The sequence below is a fragment of the Abramis brama genome (assembly GCF_963993115.1).
Source record: "Abramis brama genome assembly, chromosome: 5".
Classification (NCBI taxonomy): Eukaryota; Metazoa; Chordata; class Actinopteri; order Cypriniformes; family Leuciscidae; genus Abramis; species Abramis brama.
This window is the reverse complement of record NC_139967.1, coordinates 39,911,837-39,929,131: the sequence shown is the minus strand read 5'-3', so window position 1 is coordinate 39,929,131 and position 17,295 is coordinate 39,911,837. Positions and strand designations below refer to the sequence as shown.

Here is a 17,295-nt window from a genome sequence, read left to right as displayed (position 1 = left end):
ATTTTTGTATTGCGATATATTGTTACACACCTACTTTTTAATCTTTTTGAAAGTCTCTTCTGCTTACCAAGGCTTTGTTTATTTGATCAGAATACAGTAAAAATGGTAATATTGTTTTCAATTTTATTATATTTTAAAATGTAATTTATTCATGTGAAGACAAAGCTGAATTGCTACTTAATACTTCAGTCTTCAGAGTCACATGATCCTTCATAAATCATTCTAATATGCTGATTTAGAGCTCAAGAAAGATTTCTTATTATTATCAATGTTAAAAACCGTTCTGATGCTTTATTTGTGGAAACTGATGCGCTTTTTTCAGGATTCTTTGATGAATTGAAAGATTAAAAGAACGGCATTTTTTAAAATGGAGATTATTGGTAACATTATAAATGATTTGCTGTGTTTGATCAGGTTAAGGTGTTTTTGCTTCATATGTAGAAATTACATTTTCAGCATTGAAGTGAGAATATGGCTTCCCGTTCAACTGTGGAGGGCAGTGCAGTCCTCCCACTGTACTGTGTCTGGTTATTGTGAATGCTTGGACTGCCACGTGTATTTAAATCTTTTGTTATAGACCTTGCGCAACCAGTTCAGCACCACCAGAACCATTACTGCATGCTGTAGCCTCAATCCAATATCTCATAGCTGTCAGAGGATTAGCAGGGAACAGAAGTCTCTTTGGGTTTTTTCCTTTCCTAAGCTGTTTTTTAATCACAGAGTTTGCAGTAATCTGATGTGGAAGTTAATCCACATGAAGGAAACAATTGCAAGAGCCTTCTGGGATTGATTTAGAAAGCACCACTGATTTATATATGACCATTCAGTGTGGGTCAAACAAGCCATACATTCAGGGAAATAGTTTTATGTTCAGAACCACTGACTAGTGTAGCTGTTAGTTCATTTTAAAAATGATAAATAATAGATTTTAGTTTACCTAATCAGAAATGTAATAGATTTGTTCAAATCTCTAACCTTAAAGGGATTAGAGATCATTTCATCATTTACTTGCCCTCAAGTTGTTTTAAACCTGTATGAATTTCTTTCTTCTGCTGAACACAAGAGAAGATATTTTGAAGAATACGGGTAACCGAACAGTTGATGGGCCCTAATGACTTCCATAAAATGGAAATGAATACAAGTTTGGTTACCAACATTCTTCAAAATATCTTATTTTGTGTTTAGCAGAAGAAAGAAATTTCGTTCAGGTATGAATTTAAGTATGGCTTTGACATGCACAACATCTTAATGAAATGGCTCATTCATAAATGTTCAAACAATGATTTTCATTTTTACTGTTTATTTTTTTATATTCTAGTAAGGGGATTCTGGAGGAGTACAGTGAAATCACCAGCCTGTTAACAGATGAAATAGTGAAGGTCCACAAAGAAATACACACTTCCATCGACCAAATCGATCCACTGTCAGAGTATGACAACTTCATCGAAGTTTATAAGTAAGGCACTTGCGGGGGGAAAAATCGAATTGATTACAATGTTTTAAAGGAGTGAATAATTTGTTAACACTTTACAATAAGGTTCCATTTGTTAACATAAGTTAACTACATTAGTTGCATTAATAAAAACATTAATAATAATTTATTAAAACATTAATAAATCTACATTAATAAATTCTGTAACAAATATATTGCTCATTGTTAGTTTGTTTGTTTATGCATGGACTATGAGAAGAATTATTGTCAAGAGCTATCAATAATTCTGTTAAAAACAACTAAACATTTAATATGTACTTTTGTATTTTTGTATTAATAATATTGTAAATAATAGACTATATATTTTCAGCATTTAAAAATATTTCTTTGTCAGAAATGTGTCCAATAATTCTGACATCACCATTTCTATTTCAACAGATTACCAGAAGACAAAGAACCAAATGTAGAATTTGATGCAACGCTGTTAGACGAAACAGAGAATCTTCAAGCAAATGAGATTCTGTGGAATAATTTGACGGCGGACAGTTTACAAGCCATGTGAGTTGCTAATTTCTCAGTCACATAAGATAGATCACATATTAATACAAATTTGCATAATTGCTTGGTAGCATTAGTTGAACATTGATGAGTTTTAGCTATTTCCAAAGTCTCTATGTTCTGTACCAACAGCGATTTTTACCAGTCATAAGTGGTAGACATGATACGGCAGTTAAAATGGTAAAGGTGTGTGTTTGACTGATCTCAGGCTGAAGTCAACCTCAGAGGAGCTGCTCGTGACCCAGCAAAGTCTGCGCAGCAAAGAGGAACTCATGCTGGACCTGGAGAACAAAATAGAGGAATCTACCAAAACCTATGAGAAGAAATCTGAGTAAGAAAAATTAAGTATTAACTACCACAAAAATGATATGAGCTTGGGATGTCGTCTCTTAGACCTGTGGTTCTCAACCAGGCAAACTTCCAAGGAGGCCACAAGATAATTATATTTAAAAAGCAATGCTAAAAAAATCAAGATAGAAATTCAGAAACTGAAATCATATTTTTCTTTGTCAATGTCCATGTTAGTTTACACTAGTTGTGACTTTTTAATTCAGGAGTTATACAGTGTGAAGCAGCAGTTTTTTTTTTTCACTGAATCCATTATTTGAATGAATGTCCATTCATGGTCATTCTCTTCATGTCAGCCATAACAATGGATGCAGTAGTGAAGTGTGGAGAACTCAAGTGTTTCCATAGAGATTCATTAGGCTGAGCAGAGCGCTCTGTGTTGACCTCAGCACCTCTGTGAAGATGAAAGGGTTCGGACTGATGGAGCTCAGTGAACTGGATGGGTGAGGATTTGTCCAGCTTCAGCACATTCTTTAAGGTCTGCTGGGTAATCCAGTACAAGATATGCTGATATAATCACCTCTGCAAACTGAAATGAGACGCACTGCTGCTCAGCTCTACACCTGAACTACTTCAGCATTGAGTTCAGCTGGCTGAATTGGCATGATGTGTGCAATCATTTATATTTATATTTAATCATAACATATGTTAACGTAAAATCTTACGTACAATTTAATTGTGTCATTGTTCATGACAATCAAGTTTGTAGTCTGCATGTGAAACGGGACTTGTCAAATTTAATAAATGGCTTAACGGTTAAAAAAATTAACTTCGCTAATTAGTTGCATTCATTTATTAACCCTGTATAGCCTGATGAAATAATAGTCAGAAAAGATGTTTAAATATCTAAAAGGGTTGCATATCATATTTGATACGTCAGGCTTTTATGGCTCATATAGTAAAAATATGGAACTCACACTTGAAGAGGAAAAAAAACACCTTTATTTTATTGAGAGGCCCAAACTGAAGTTTTTGATGAAATTCTGATCATTTGAAAAGTAATCAAAGAGAATGCAATGCAATCCAATGATGATTGAGTACAAATACATGTTCTTTAAAAGCTTGATGTATCATATTTGATACTCATGTTTATGAGTTTTCTAAAAAATAAAAACAAAAATGGATAATCAAGTTTCTTCGGTCCATTATGTATTGTTCATCTTGAAATATAACTAACAATATAAAAAGTATTCTTACGTTTATTTTATAAAATAAAAATAGGGAAACATTTGACAAAAAAAGACACGTGCCATTTTTAGAATTATACTAAACGATCTTTTACTTGCTAAAAACTATGAAAATATCAGTTAGATGACAGAAGGCATGTAGAAGATTGTATGCAACAGGTTATCCAGCAAAGTTTTGATTATGTTAATAATTTAGAGGCCTTTTAAATTTGCATATGAAAAATGATACAGTAAGCTTTATAGGATTAAACAGTGGTCAACTGTGGAGGTTTTGTAGTAAAATTGATTACAGAAATTAACTTGACAGTGCGTCTGCCTCTGACATAACATCTGGAAAAAATCCTTAAAAAGAGATTAAAAAGATGCATTCATTGTGGATTGAACACTGTGATCTCTCTCTCTCTTTTCAGTGTGGTGTTGTTACTCTGTCAGAAGCAGTCTCTGGAGGAGTTGAGACAGACGGTCCAGCTGCTGCGCTGCTCGGAGGCCAAACTCACGGCACAGAGAGAACTACTGGAGCAGAAGATGCAGGAGAACGAGGGCAAAGAACCACCGCCTGTCGTCAATTACGAAGAGGACGCCCGCTCCGTCAACTCAATGGTAAGGCATCGCTTGGAGCTGCGTCCCAATTCGCACACTATCTCCTTATTAAAGAGCACAGAGATTAGAATTTGTGCCTCTCAAATTAGAGCACATTAAAAATGGTATGCAAGAGGTGCCCAGATGATGTACTATTTCCGGTGGATTTTTGACGTGTATCCAAGCTCATTCTCATTTGAGCTCATATTAGCCACATCCCCCCAATAGAAGACGAGTTTTTTGTGACGGTAAATTAATTTCAGTTGCAGAATGGTCGAGGTTAAAGCTGCTTGCACAGCGGCTTTGCAATGTATAAACCTAAAAGTTGAAGGGGTCATTACTAGTTATAAATAATGACTTCCTGTTCTGGAGGTAACCTTTATGCTTCAGACTTTCATAAAGTTCTCAGGACAAAATTGGCCATGGCAAAAATTGTTGGGGAAAAGTCCCAGTGGTAAATGACAAAGTAACAACAGTTTTTTTACAACAGTTTTTTTCCTGGTCATATGAACAAAACAATGAGGAAATAAATATCACATACACACACACAAAAAAAGTAGCATATTGTAGGTGGTAAAAATCTCAGTAATTTTTGTAATCTCTATAATATATATATTCTTTGCTCTAATTACTATATATTTAAAAAATAATTATAAATATACTATAGATATACTTTTAAAAGGAATCAAAAGCATACGTTTCAAAAGGAATGTGTGTGTAGTCAGTAGTCTAGGCAAATAAACATGAAATAAATGTTACATTTCAAATCAAGTAATTTTAAATAATGTAACACTTAAGACTGTTAATAATTGCCAGTCATACAAGGGAATAATATTCACTGAAATGTATGTTAAATCATAATCACTGCCATACGGGCATATCGTTTACAGGGTTTATGCAGGTCTTAAAAAGTAATAGTCCCTCGTAGTCAATAATTGTATCCCTTAAAACTCATCTTTGATCACCAAAATGACATATTTTAATGTTTTTTTCCTGTGAAAAAAAATTATTCATGCCTTAAAATAGCTTGAATGTAACTCTACACACTTGCTTCATTTAGTATACACGGATCAATGAATATGCAAATTAGCCCCGCCGTCAACCCGCTCAGAGAACCACTCGGTCAACTTTTACTCAAGTTACTGTAGTAAACGCTGCACAATGGTATCGCTCTTTACAACGTCAGACACATAACGGTAATTCATATGATTAGCCTTTTGCTTGACTATGTTATCAAACAGCTAATGTTATCTTTAATAATGTGTTGCTAATGTTACACAAACCATGTTCCCATTCGCCATCTCAGTCTGCCTTTTAAAAATCAGTATCTGTAGATTTAGAAACGTTTTGAACATCATAGAAAGACATATAGTTCATCATGATATATCATAATATACATCATATACACAATTCATCCACTATATTGTTAAATTTACAAAATTTTTCATATCAACAGAAAAATATACCGGTATGGCTTCTATCTGGACTTTTAAGGAGAAAATACTCAGCTATGGTGTTGAGTTATGAATTTGTACATGGCTTGTCTGAAAGCATATTAAAAACACCACATAGACATACAAACAACATTGAAAACTAGATTTTCATCACAGGGGGACTTTAATTCACCCTTCCACAAATTAAGGCCTAAAAAAGGTCTTAAATCAGAGCAGAAAGTCTTAAATTCCTAAAGCCATGGCATTAAATGTTGCATGCACGGCAAAAAAATTTTGTCTTGTTTTCCAATTCAAATATCTAAATGTTCCAATACAACTATCTACATTTAGCTGAGATGCAAAATGAAGATATGAAGTCTGTTTTTCTGAGAAATTTAACAAAAATAAGTGAGTTTACACTTGAAACAAAAACAAATTTCTGTCAATGAGGATTTTTCTGACCCCGTTGGCAGATATTTGTTCTTGTTTTACAGTTTTTTACAATCGCTATGACAGTTTTTTCAATACATTTAACAAGTTTCCTAAACTCTTAACACACCAACACACCTAAAACACACAACTGGCAAAACGGTTAATTTCATGCTCAAAATCACACATTGTAAACTAAACTCCAAAACTTATTTTCAAAATACAATAATACACTAACACAATACACAATGTCTAACAAAACACTGCAAACATGTTTCAAAATCAAATAATTATTCAAAACACTAACACATGTTCTCTTCCAACAGGAACATTTAGTCAATCATAACACAATGACAAAAAAACACTATCATCAGCTGAAATTACAGAAACTGCATTATTTTATATGTCAGGTCTGCCTTTATACAATAGACAGTATATTGTATTGATCATAGATTGTGTTTTGCACTGCAGTTTTTTTTTTTTTTTTTTTTTTTTTTAAGTTGCTCTACATTTTTGTTTTGTTTGTAATGTAAATGCATGCATTTTTTTTTTTTTTTTTTTGCATCAGAAATTCAATACAACAAAATAAATGCCCCTTCTTAGAGTAGCTTTATAGAATGTATGGTTTATGAAAAAAAGAAGACAGAGACAGAATTGCTGCAGTAACGGCTTTATTTGCAACAGGACATTTCTGCAAGATAACAAAAATATGTAATATAGCTGCCATTTACAGTATTACTGTATGTGAAAATACAAAATATACAAACAGAAAAAGCGTCATCTTCTAATCTGCGCAGTCTTCCGCATTTGTACATGTTCTCATCACACCTGATATCTTCCCTGGCAAGGCATGGGAAGAATCTTTTGGCATGCCTTATCCTGGCAGTGTTCAGCTGTGATGTCTTGGTATGCAGCATCTTTTGCATACAGGAGGGACATTTGGTCCTGTGGACTATGGTCAAAAACCTTTCATCTCCAGGCTCCTCAATGGGGGTTGAGGAAAGAGAAGTAAGGGGCAAGGAAAATAGACATCATCCTCTGATGGGCGTCAAACCAGGCTGTGACTATAGACGGGAATGGTGGAATGCCACATTGTCCCATATTTGCATAACTTCAATCAGCTTTTTCTCACTAGCAATGGAATAAAATACAGGGGATATATTTGTGTTTCAGTTCACAATATAAGCAGCTGTTTACCTTGACTTTAGCCTGTAAGGTTAGGTTTAGAACATGGTGTTTTCTGTTCTGACATACAGTGTTAAAGCATTGGTAAATTTGGCAGTAAAAATACATTGTTTTGTTCTTGTTTGAGCTTGTGTGTAAAATAAGTTCAAGCATTTTAAATTTGTGTTAATTGTATGCATTTTGTGTTAAAGCAACAAGAAATGTGTTAATAGTATAGCTTACACAGACGGGTGTAGTGCTAACTGTGTTAAGAGTTTTGGAAAATTGTTAAAAGTATTGAAAAATCTGTCATAGCAATCGTAAAAAACTGTAATCAGAAACTTGTTTCATTTTGATCTGTTTCATAGAAAACAAGACTTTTTGTAATGCTGGAGGTTAGGATCTGATTGCAGTAATAATATTTGTTAAAAAAAGAACCAAAAAAAACACAAGGAGCAGAACATCTAGCACCAGAAAAACAAGAATAAAGGACACAAACAAAACAGCCATGTAGGACAAGACTTGACATGGGAACATACTGGGGTTTAAATACACAAGATAACAAGGGGCTAACAAGAGACAGGTGGAGGTGATTAATCGTCATGGAAACAAACAAGGGTAACTATGGGAACAAACATTGTAGCAAGGAACCAATCACAGGGGTGAAACACTGAAACAAGGGGAGCAGAAAATACACTTCAAAATAAAAGTCCTACAATACAAAAGCAGGGAAACAAGACAGGAATGTAACACTTATGTAATTCTACTTCTCAAGTAAATGTATCTTGATTTAAGAATCTTTAGAAATTTGCACTGCGAAACAATATAAAAGTACTGAGACCATCAAGAAAAACTATTTTGCAGTATATGTATTTTTTGTGTTGCTAACTCATTGTGTTTCTCCCCTTGACATGTTGTGTTCCCTTCACTTTATTCCTGACATTTTCTTCACTTGGTCTTTAAATGTTTTAAATCTACCTGCAGAAACCCTGATTTAACACATGAATCAGATCAGAGATTATCAATTACATACAACAACAATTGCTATTACTAACAATAATTTTGACTTCTTAAACCGATTGTTCCCAGCCGCACCCCAACACAATATTATTTGCATGCTGTGATTTTATTTCAAGATATATGTGCATTTTGTTGTGTAATATGAAGGTATAGTTTGATTTGACATGCTGCTGGTGTTGAAGCTGTCTGAAGAGGGCAGTGTGTCCTCAAGTTTTATTGCTGCTTTTTATTTTTTTATTGCTGCACATTATGATTTATTAAGACTTTTAAAAATTAAAACTTTTACTGCAGGGATTGTAAATGAGATTTCTTTTCTTTTTCTAAAAATATGTCTGTTAAATTCTTTTACTTTTGTATTCAAATATATCCATCCAAATATACTTGAACACTAAGTGTATGATTTTTTGTCTTACAAAACAGTGCTTTGGCTGTACCATATTACAGTAAAAATCTGTGGGGTTAACATGGTACAATGTTTTATTATTATGGAATGTGAGTAATGGTCTATAAAGATATAGTTTTATCACTGTACCATGTCCAAAAAACGTTTTTAATACTTTTTCTGCTAGACTTGCACAAGGATTTGATTTACCGTTTCATTACAACTTAGTCATGGACACGTACATTTTATTTCAGGATAAAAGCAAAGACAAGGTATCAAAGTTTGACACCCTCAGACACTCCATCGCTGGAATCATCCGCTCACCCAAGTCTGTACTGGGCTCTTCATCAGTAAGTTTCAGAACCGAGTCTGCTGCTTTTTCCATCAACACTTCCTCATTTCTATCCTGACCTGTCATATTCTCTGCTTGACCTCCTGGGTTTTGTCCCTCTTCAGTTTTTCGATGTGATACCCACTAGTGAGAAACCGCTGAGCGAGCAGGAGTGGTATCACGGTGCCATTCCCAGGACAGAGGCCCAGGAGCTGCTGAAGCAGCAGGGAGACTTCCTGGTGCGCGAGAGCCACGGCAAACCTGGAGAATATGTGCTGTCTGTGTTTTCAGACGGACAGCGCAGACATTTCATCATTCAGTTTGCTGATGTGAGTACATTATCAAAAAAGTTGTCTCATTCAAAGAATACATTTTTCTAATTTGTGTCAGATTAAATAAGTGAAGTGAAAAAATTCTACTATATTTGGTTTTGTTTTAAAATACACCAAGTAATTATTTTAATTTATTTTGAGTTTACCTCTTTTTGTCTGCAGAATCAGTACAGATTTGAAGGCACTGGCTTCCCCACCATCCCACAGCTCATAGAGCATCATTACACGACTAAACAAGTCATCACCAAGAAATCTGGGGTCGTGCTCTTGAACCCCGTCATAAAGGTGAAACATTGTGTCTCTTTTCATTTTAACAAGCTGCTCTGCTCTCAGTAGTCATTTGCTGTCCCACTTCTGAGGCTATCACTGTATTTCCAATATGAAGCCATAAAGTTCCTTATTGCAGAAATTCAGAGGGTACATTGCTCATTTCCCCTAACGTGTGCAACTACATTTGATATTAAATTGATGTCGTGCAGTGCAGTTCTCAAATCAACCTGTCCTGCTGATGTAAAGTCCTGTGTGTGCTTTGATTTCTCTTTGGCTATGAAAAAAGATCGTAGTGGTTTAGAAATTTTCGCTTTAGACTCCTTTCTTGATAGTGGTGCACACTGGCTGGATTCCCCCCGGGAAGTGTGTGTGTGTGTGTGTGTGTGTGTGTGTGTATCAGTCAGGTCGGATGATTACCTGCCATGCTGTTCCTCTGATGGGTTTTTGATGACGGGGTAAAGCTCTCCATCCGAACATGTTGACTGAAATCATAATAGTGGTGATGTTTCTGCTGCAGCATGCCAGAAACACTCTCACACCCCTGTGAATGCTGGGATATGTTCAGACTGTGTAGAGCTGCACATTTAATTGACAAAATCGAAATTGTAATATGGTCATGTGTGATTATTAAACTGTAATTTAATTACATATGAAGCATGTACACTACTGTTTAAAAGTTTGGGCCCAGTAAGAGTTTTTTATTAAAAGATATTAGTATTTTTATTTAGCATTAAACGTTCAATTAAAAGGGAAATAAAGACATTTATAATGTTAAAAGTGATTTATATTTCAAATATATGCTGCTCTGTTGGACTGTCTATTGTTTTCAAATTTGACAATAATAAAAAAAAATTGTTGAGCACCACATCAGCACATTAGAATGATTTCTGAAGGATCATGTGAAACTGATGAAGTCTTGATGAGCATAAAAGACTTCTTTCATTAACATTAAAATAATCTTACTAGCCCCAAACACTTAATCATGAGTGTACCTACTTCATATACTCCAAACAAACATGAGGCTCATAATGTGGTGTTTTTAGTTGGGCCAGAGTGGACTGAAATATGTCCTCACAAACTCAACATATCTTGAGGTTCTCTGAGTTTGGCTTGCTTTATGCAATTATTTTTCCACACATTTGCATAATTCCAAGCATTTCTAACCATACTAGGTTATTATACAAATGTAATAGCCTGCCACAGTTTCAATTTATCAGATTTTGAGAGAGGAACATTCTGGAAATTATAAAAAAATTCTATAACATTTTAATATTAGATAATAATAATGTTGTTGATCATGTTATTATTATTATTTGACTTTATTGTTCCAAAAAAGTGCAAATGAGTGAAAACTGGGCTGTTATTACAGAAATTACATCATTACAGCTGAACTCGAGCCTGGCCCGACACTAAAAGATTTTTAAAATCTTATCTAATTTTCAAAATGTGAGAGACCATAAACATGATGATAAAAATAACAAATAATTTGTTGGTTCCTCTAGTGTGTGGAGTGCCATGATGTGACCAAGACAGCACACCACACACTTAACAGGTTCCATCCGCAAACAAGCAGAGTCCTGACTATGAACACATGAAATCTTGCAAAATCTCTCGCGGTCAAATGTGACATTAGAGTAAACAAACATGGCGGATGACGGGCAAGAAGAAATGGCAATATTAGTGTGTGGACTGCTTTTTAGAGAAAATTTGTGGGGGGAAAAAAGAAAAGGGTAAGGGTGCAGTTGTGGAGACAGGTCTTTCGTCAGCTTGCTTTCTGTTTGGCCACACAACAGAAATTCTGATTGTAAATATTCAACATGTTGGATATTTACGACTTGAGAATGGTGTGGCTCCAACGTTCTTCCGAGTTGATTCAGTCACTCTTAACACACATCCCACCACAGGAAAATCTGATAAGATGATCTGTAGAACCATCAAGATAATCATGAGTTTACCTAGGATTGTCGGAAGGGGAGAATTGGGACCAAAATCGGCCCGATTAACCCAGAAATTCCAGTTTTGATGCAGAAACTGCTGCTTGTTTCATTGCTTCAAGCATGTTGAGTGAAGTGCATTATTTTCCAGGCTAATTTCAATACTGCAGGTCACTCATCCTCATGACGGTTAGAGTAATGGCCCTTTAATTGATGCTATTATCAATGTTGAGGTAAATGTCTGTTCTCATTGCCACTGCTGTTAATGTGTTGAGGTTTTAGAAAGGGATTTTTCTTTTTGTGTGTATGTTTTAATTGTCTAAAACATTACCTTTCATGCAGTGTGCAATATAGCTGTTTTAAAGTTAAAGTTTTAAAGATCAAAGTGCACGACAAATGAAGTTTTGTATACTAAAAGAAAGAATTGATTCTGAACTGTTGAAACGGGTCACCAGCAATTCCAGTCTCACTTACTGTTACATACTTGTGTAACAATGTAACATATTTGCATAATTCTAGCCTATAGCTTTCATTGGCTGCCCGTGAACGATATCTACTTTGACCATCAAACACTGTAGTTGTAGCTGAGGCCTGGAAGAGTTTGGTTCATGATGTCGACATGACAAGACAACGATGTTTTCAGCGCTGCGAATCCACTTTGAATGCATTTCAAAAGGATGAGGACGGAATCCTGCTGGAATTTATACTAAAAAACCAACAGCATCATTCGTTTAACTGTGTATCAAGCACCGAAGAAGCATCCGGAGCTGAAATTCAGATATGCTCATAGAGGTTTTGTTTCCGACTCGCGCTGTAAGACCAATCGCGGTAGACCAATCACAACTGGGCCGTCTGACCAATCAGAGCAGATTAGGCTCTTGAAAAGGAGGGGTTTAGAGAGACTGGATCTCCGAACGAACCGTTTTCAGACTCTTTGAGAAATTATATGATGTGCAATGTATATTATGAGACAACTAAAGTGTTTTTGACCATGACACCTATTGTAGGAAACCTCCAAAACAAAATTAGGAACCTTGAAAATAGCATAATAGGGGCATTTTTAAGGAATATTTTGGTTTATTTACCTTGTGTGATTACCTTGAGTTTGTATTTTGCATAGATAAATGGATTGTGTACATATATCTCTGTGTATTCAATTGCTGTTATCACAATAGTGTCAAAGAATGTTGTAAAAGTAGAGGTTTCACAAGAAAAATAGTTTTTTTGAGATCTTCAAAAGATATCCCAGTATGTCTCTGTCTAGGCGAGTGCTTTTGGAGAATGAGGTGATAATTGCATCATTATCATTCATCAGAGGAGTAGCACAGTGACTGACCCACAGGACGCTCAGCATCTCTCTTATGTTTGTCTCTGCACGAGTCATTAGTTCATTAATGAACATATGTCAGAAAGATAATTTGCTATTGTTGTTTGTTTGCTCAGGATAAGAAATGGATTCTCAATCATGAGGACGTCATTCTTGGAGAACTCCTTGGCAAAGTAAGTCCACATCCATTGTGCTTGTGTTTGAGACTGTTGCAGAAAAATACTGTGGTTGTACCATGGTACAGTGATCAGATGGTAATACCATGGGACTTTGATGAAGATATACATACGCTACCATTCAAAAGTTTGGGGTCAGTAGTTAGTTTGAAAGAAATGAAAGGGTTAGTTCACCCAGAAAAAAAAATTCTGTCGTTAATTACTCACCCTTATGTTGTTCCAAACCCGGAAGACTTTCGTTCATCTTCGGAACACAAATGAAGATATTTTTGATGAAATCTGAGAGCTTTCTATCCCTTCATTGACAGCCACACAACTACCACTTTGACCATTAAGAGATCAAGACCAAGTTCATTAAGTATTTTTTACATATAACATTAATCAATGAACAAACAGAAGCTCAGCCGAACTTGCTTGACACACGAGAATGAACCTCATTGGTTCTTGCACGTCAAGCGAACATGCTTGAGCTTCTGTTGGTTTACCACAACTGATGTGTGCGTTGATGAATGTTTATATGTGAATAAAAGCCTAAATTCAATCTTTTCTTAATTTGGACTAAACCGCTCAATTCATATGGATACATTTTACGATCTCTTTATGAACTTTTTGAAGTGTCAAAGTAGTAGTTGCATAGCTGTCAATGGAGGGACAAAAAGCTCTTAGATATCATCAAAGATATCTTCATTTGTGTTCCAAAGATGAACGAAAGTCTTACGGGTTTTAAACAACATGAGGGTGAGTAATTGATGACAGCATTTCCATTTTTTGGTGAACTAACCCTTTTATGAAGCCAGGATTTCTAGGGTAGGACCTTGTGCAAAATTACATATTTTCACAATTAATTAGGTTGACAGGTCTGTTAAAAAATGACAGCAAAACAAACACAAAACTAGTCGACCAAGTAGTGTGTTGGATAATTAGTCGTCTAAAGTTACCCGTCACTAGTACTATTAATATGGTGTATGTCCAGAAAGCCATGTTACGGACGGTGCATGTCTAGAAAAACTGCCATTGTTCTTTTTGGTATTTTTTATTATTTTATATGAAATAAGATGCTAAGTGCTTTTGGACAAATGTTGTTTTTAGGGAAATTTTGGTGAGGTTTTTAAAGGAACGCTGCGAGATAAAACCCCAGTGGCTGTGAAAACTTGTAAGGAAGATCTACCACAAGACCTCAAGATAAAGTTCCTCTCAGAAGCCAGGTGAAGACACATTCACCGCTATATGCTTTATGTCATACTTCCTCATTCTTCAAACGTCACTTCGTTCACATTCTCCTAAAAATAATAATGAGTGATGAAATAATGTGGTCATGTCCATATTCATTTATGCTTTCTCCACCTCTAGGATCCTGAAGCAATATGATCACCCGAACATTGTGAAGTTAATAGGCGTCTGTACCCAACGGCAGCCCATTTACATAGTAATGGAACTTGTTACAGGTCAGTAAACTGGATCTTCGTCTCAGCCATTAGCCACTGAAACCCATTCTCGTTAAAAGTTGTCGAATACTTGTTTGGGATGTTGGTGTCTCTTTTAATTTATTGCACATCTGTAGCCCATTTACATTTTTCCCATTTTTCAATAGGTGGGGACTTTTTATCATTCTTAAGAAAGAAAAAGGAGGACCTTAAGACAAAGCAACTGGTAAAGTTTGCTTTAGACGCTGCTGGAGGAATGGCGTACCTGGAGCTAAAGAACTGCATACACAGGTAAGAAAAACTGAAAAGCTTCAGATTTAATAATGATACACCTTATCCTAACAAAAACTTGTCCGGTTAAAAATAAAAGAATGTAAACAATATTATATACAATATTTTGCATAACCAAAACTGTCTGTTTTCAGGACAGTTTTTGTGAATTTTTCATGAACAATTGCTCCTGTTTCTCATTACCGTATCTGGATGTTTTACTACTTATGTATCTCCAGTTATTAGTAGCAGTGGCGTCTGGTGGGTTTTAAAATAGAGGAGGCACAACATGGCTGTAACCAGGGTTTGAAAATTAGTGAGTTGGGTGGAGTTGGGTGTTATGAATTGTGCACAAATGCAACTCATTATATACACTACATGTCTCCTTCAGATTTCTATCCTCATCTTCCTCCCTGTTGCTCATCTCTTTGTTGTCATATCCTTCTTCCTGATCATCAGATTTAGGCGGACTTTTAAAAAAATTTTTTTAGAAAAACATCTATTGTTGTATCTATGTATTTTGTCGGAACCTCTTTGCCGTTCTACATTTTGGGTACGCTCTCTATGTTCTGAACGACTACTTTTACTACTAGTCATTAAGAGAACTTTATTATATGAACTCATTATGAAAAATGTAACCTCTATGACCTCATAGCTTGCTACAGACATGAGACACACTAAATCATAATATTCTGGGGATCCCCTACCAATTATTATTATTTTTTGGTTAACTGCTTTAAAATGGCTTTTTTGGTCACTTTTAGACAGACAATTAAAAGAAAATGACACTTATACAGCAATAAAATATAAATATGATTTCACTCACTTAGCCTATCACTTGAAGCAAAAATCTCAATAAAGAGATAATATCTGTGTTAAACGAGCACATTCGACCATTTAGTGAAGCTGATTGCTTTAGCCCAGGGGTTTCCATTTCTAGTTCACACGCCTCCCCGCTCTATACATTTTTAATGTCTCTCTTATCTGACACGCTCAGTTGAGGGATGGGTTCCATTCGACCGTACGTGCACTAAGAAGTGGACTTACAAGGGTATTTCGTCATCTTAAAGACAGATTCCAATCCAAAGCAGGTGTGTTTGTATGCATCTGTTCACGGGTGTGTAGTGTGTTAGACGCGACAGTTACAAGTCAACTATCATGATTACAGGTTAAATAAGATAAAAATGTATATTACCAAATTATGTTTATTTTCATATTTATCATCGCAACATACTCTACATTTATCATTCAGTTTAGGGCTTTTGAATTGGACAGATTCGATTAAGTGAAATTTATAATTAATTAATATTTATATGAATATATTATACACATGTATATTAAATGAAAGTATGGTAATTTATCATATTTATGTACAGAAGTAGCTATATTATTGCATCAAACTGTAAAACTCCTCTAAAATGCGCAACTTGAGTTTCATCTGAGTTTGAAATTGCAGGGTGTGGCGACTAACAAACTTTGTTAAATGAAGTGAACTTCAACAGAGATATCCCATGCTCAGGGAGTAGGGAGCAGTGAACACTTCATAGGGACCCTGTCAATCGGTACACACACGAGTTCATGGAGCTCTCTTCTAACAAGCTGATGATTAGATAAGAGAGACATACAAACTGTGCAGAGCGGGGTGGCGCGAGGACTAGAATAGGGAAGCCCTGCTTTAGCCTGTATTCAACTTAGGCATTGGGTCTTCCTTCATTTTTAATTTGTAGCTGATGTTTGAATGGTAGCTTGCTAAACTTGTTGGTGATCAAATATTCAATATCTCTACTCTCCATAATAAAGGTAGTTGGTACATTATCAGTGGTAGCAGTTCACTGATCAACTGATATTACGTAATTTGATCTCTTTAACGATTGGTTGATATGACCTAGTGAAATACTCAATGGTGATTGGTTTATCTTTTTACCAACTGAGGCAAAAGTCTCCAGCTATGGATGCCTCTCCCTCCCCTTCACTTTGCCCTCAGACTCGCCTTAGCACAGTTTTCCAAACGAAGTGCAGCGGTGGTTCCGACTTCAGTAATATTTGATGGTGTTACAGTGGTTAAATAACAAGCATTAATGAGTTGGCAGCCCTGTTCACGGATGTTATTTCATGTTGTAGACACCAAATCAGTTTTCTTGCCGCTAAAAACAAATTTTGAATGGGAAAAGACTAAATATAATTATTAAAGATATACGAGAAACAGCGAGTGCTCTTTGCTATCTCAGCTATTTATCTGCAGCGAAAGCGCAAGCACCAGTCAATCTGGGTTCATGAAACCATTCAGGTTCAGCACTGCGAGTACGCCCGTATGTAAACGGAGACATATCACAAATTCTAGGAAAATAATCACTCCATCTTGCCGCGACACTCTCCACTACAGGATGTAGTGACGGATCACGTGCACTCCACTGACTTCACTCCTATTGGTTGTTGCTCCCAAAAGTCGCTATTCATTTGCATAAAGTTAAACATATCTTAACTTTGTTGCGTCGCTGGACACGCCTAGCCTGGCTCCGCCCTCCTACGTACTTCCGCTCAATTTTCATTTTCCTTCAGTACCTTCAGGGTTTGCGGTATATTCGTGGGTTTTCTCCAGCCAAAATTTTACCGGTCCAATCAACGAACAGAGGGAGTGGCTGAGAACGATGACGTTGAGGTGTTGCGCTAGTTTGAGTTGTAGGGTTACGTCACGACCA

At 35.8% G+C, this 17,295-nt stretch overlaps 1 protein-coding gene across 2 annotated transcripts in view; it reads left to right on the top strand.

Annotated features, from left to right (window-relative positions):
• The window catches only part of fer (fer (fps/fes related) tyrosine kinase), a 42,145-nt gene that overhangs the window by 15,142 nt on the left and 9,708 nt on the right, over positions 1-17,295 (top strand). For both annotated transcript variants that reach the window (XM_084113313.1, XM_084113314.1), the window contains exons 6-16: positions 1,319-1,456; positions 1,871-1,990; positions 2,199-2,321; positions 3,936-4,125; positions 8,787-8,882; positions 8,989-9,192; positions 9,358-9,480; positions 12,843-12,899; positions 13,992-14,107; positions 14,253-14,347; positions 14,494-14,617. In XM_084113313.1, coding sequence (XP_083969439.1) covers positions 1,319-1,456; positions 1,871-1,990; positions 2,199-2,321; positions 3,936-4,125; positions 8,787-8,882; positions 8,989-9,192; positions 9,358-9,480; positions 12,843-12,899; positions 13,992-14,107; positions 14,253-14,347; positions 14,494-14,617 — 1,386 coding nt within the window. The remainder of the gene's footprint in view (positions 1-1,318; positions 1,457-1,870; positions 1,991-2,198; positions 2,322-3,935; positions 4,126-8,786; positions 8,883-8,988; positions 9,193-9,357; positions 9,481-12,842; positions 12,900-13,991; positions 14,108-14,252; positions 14,348-14,493; positions 14,618-17,295) is intronic.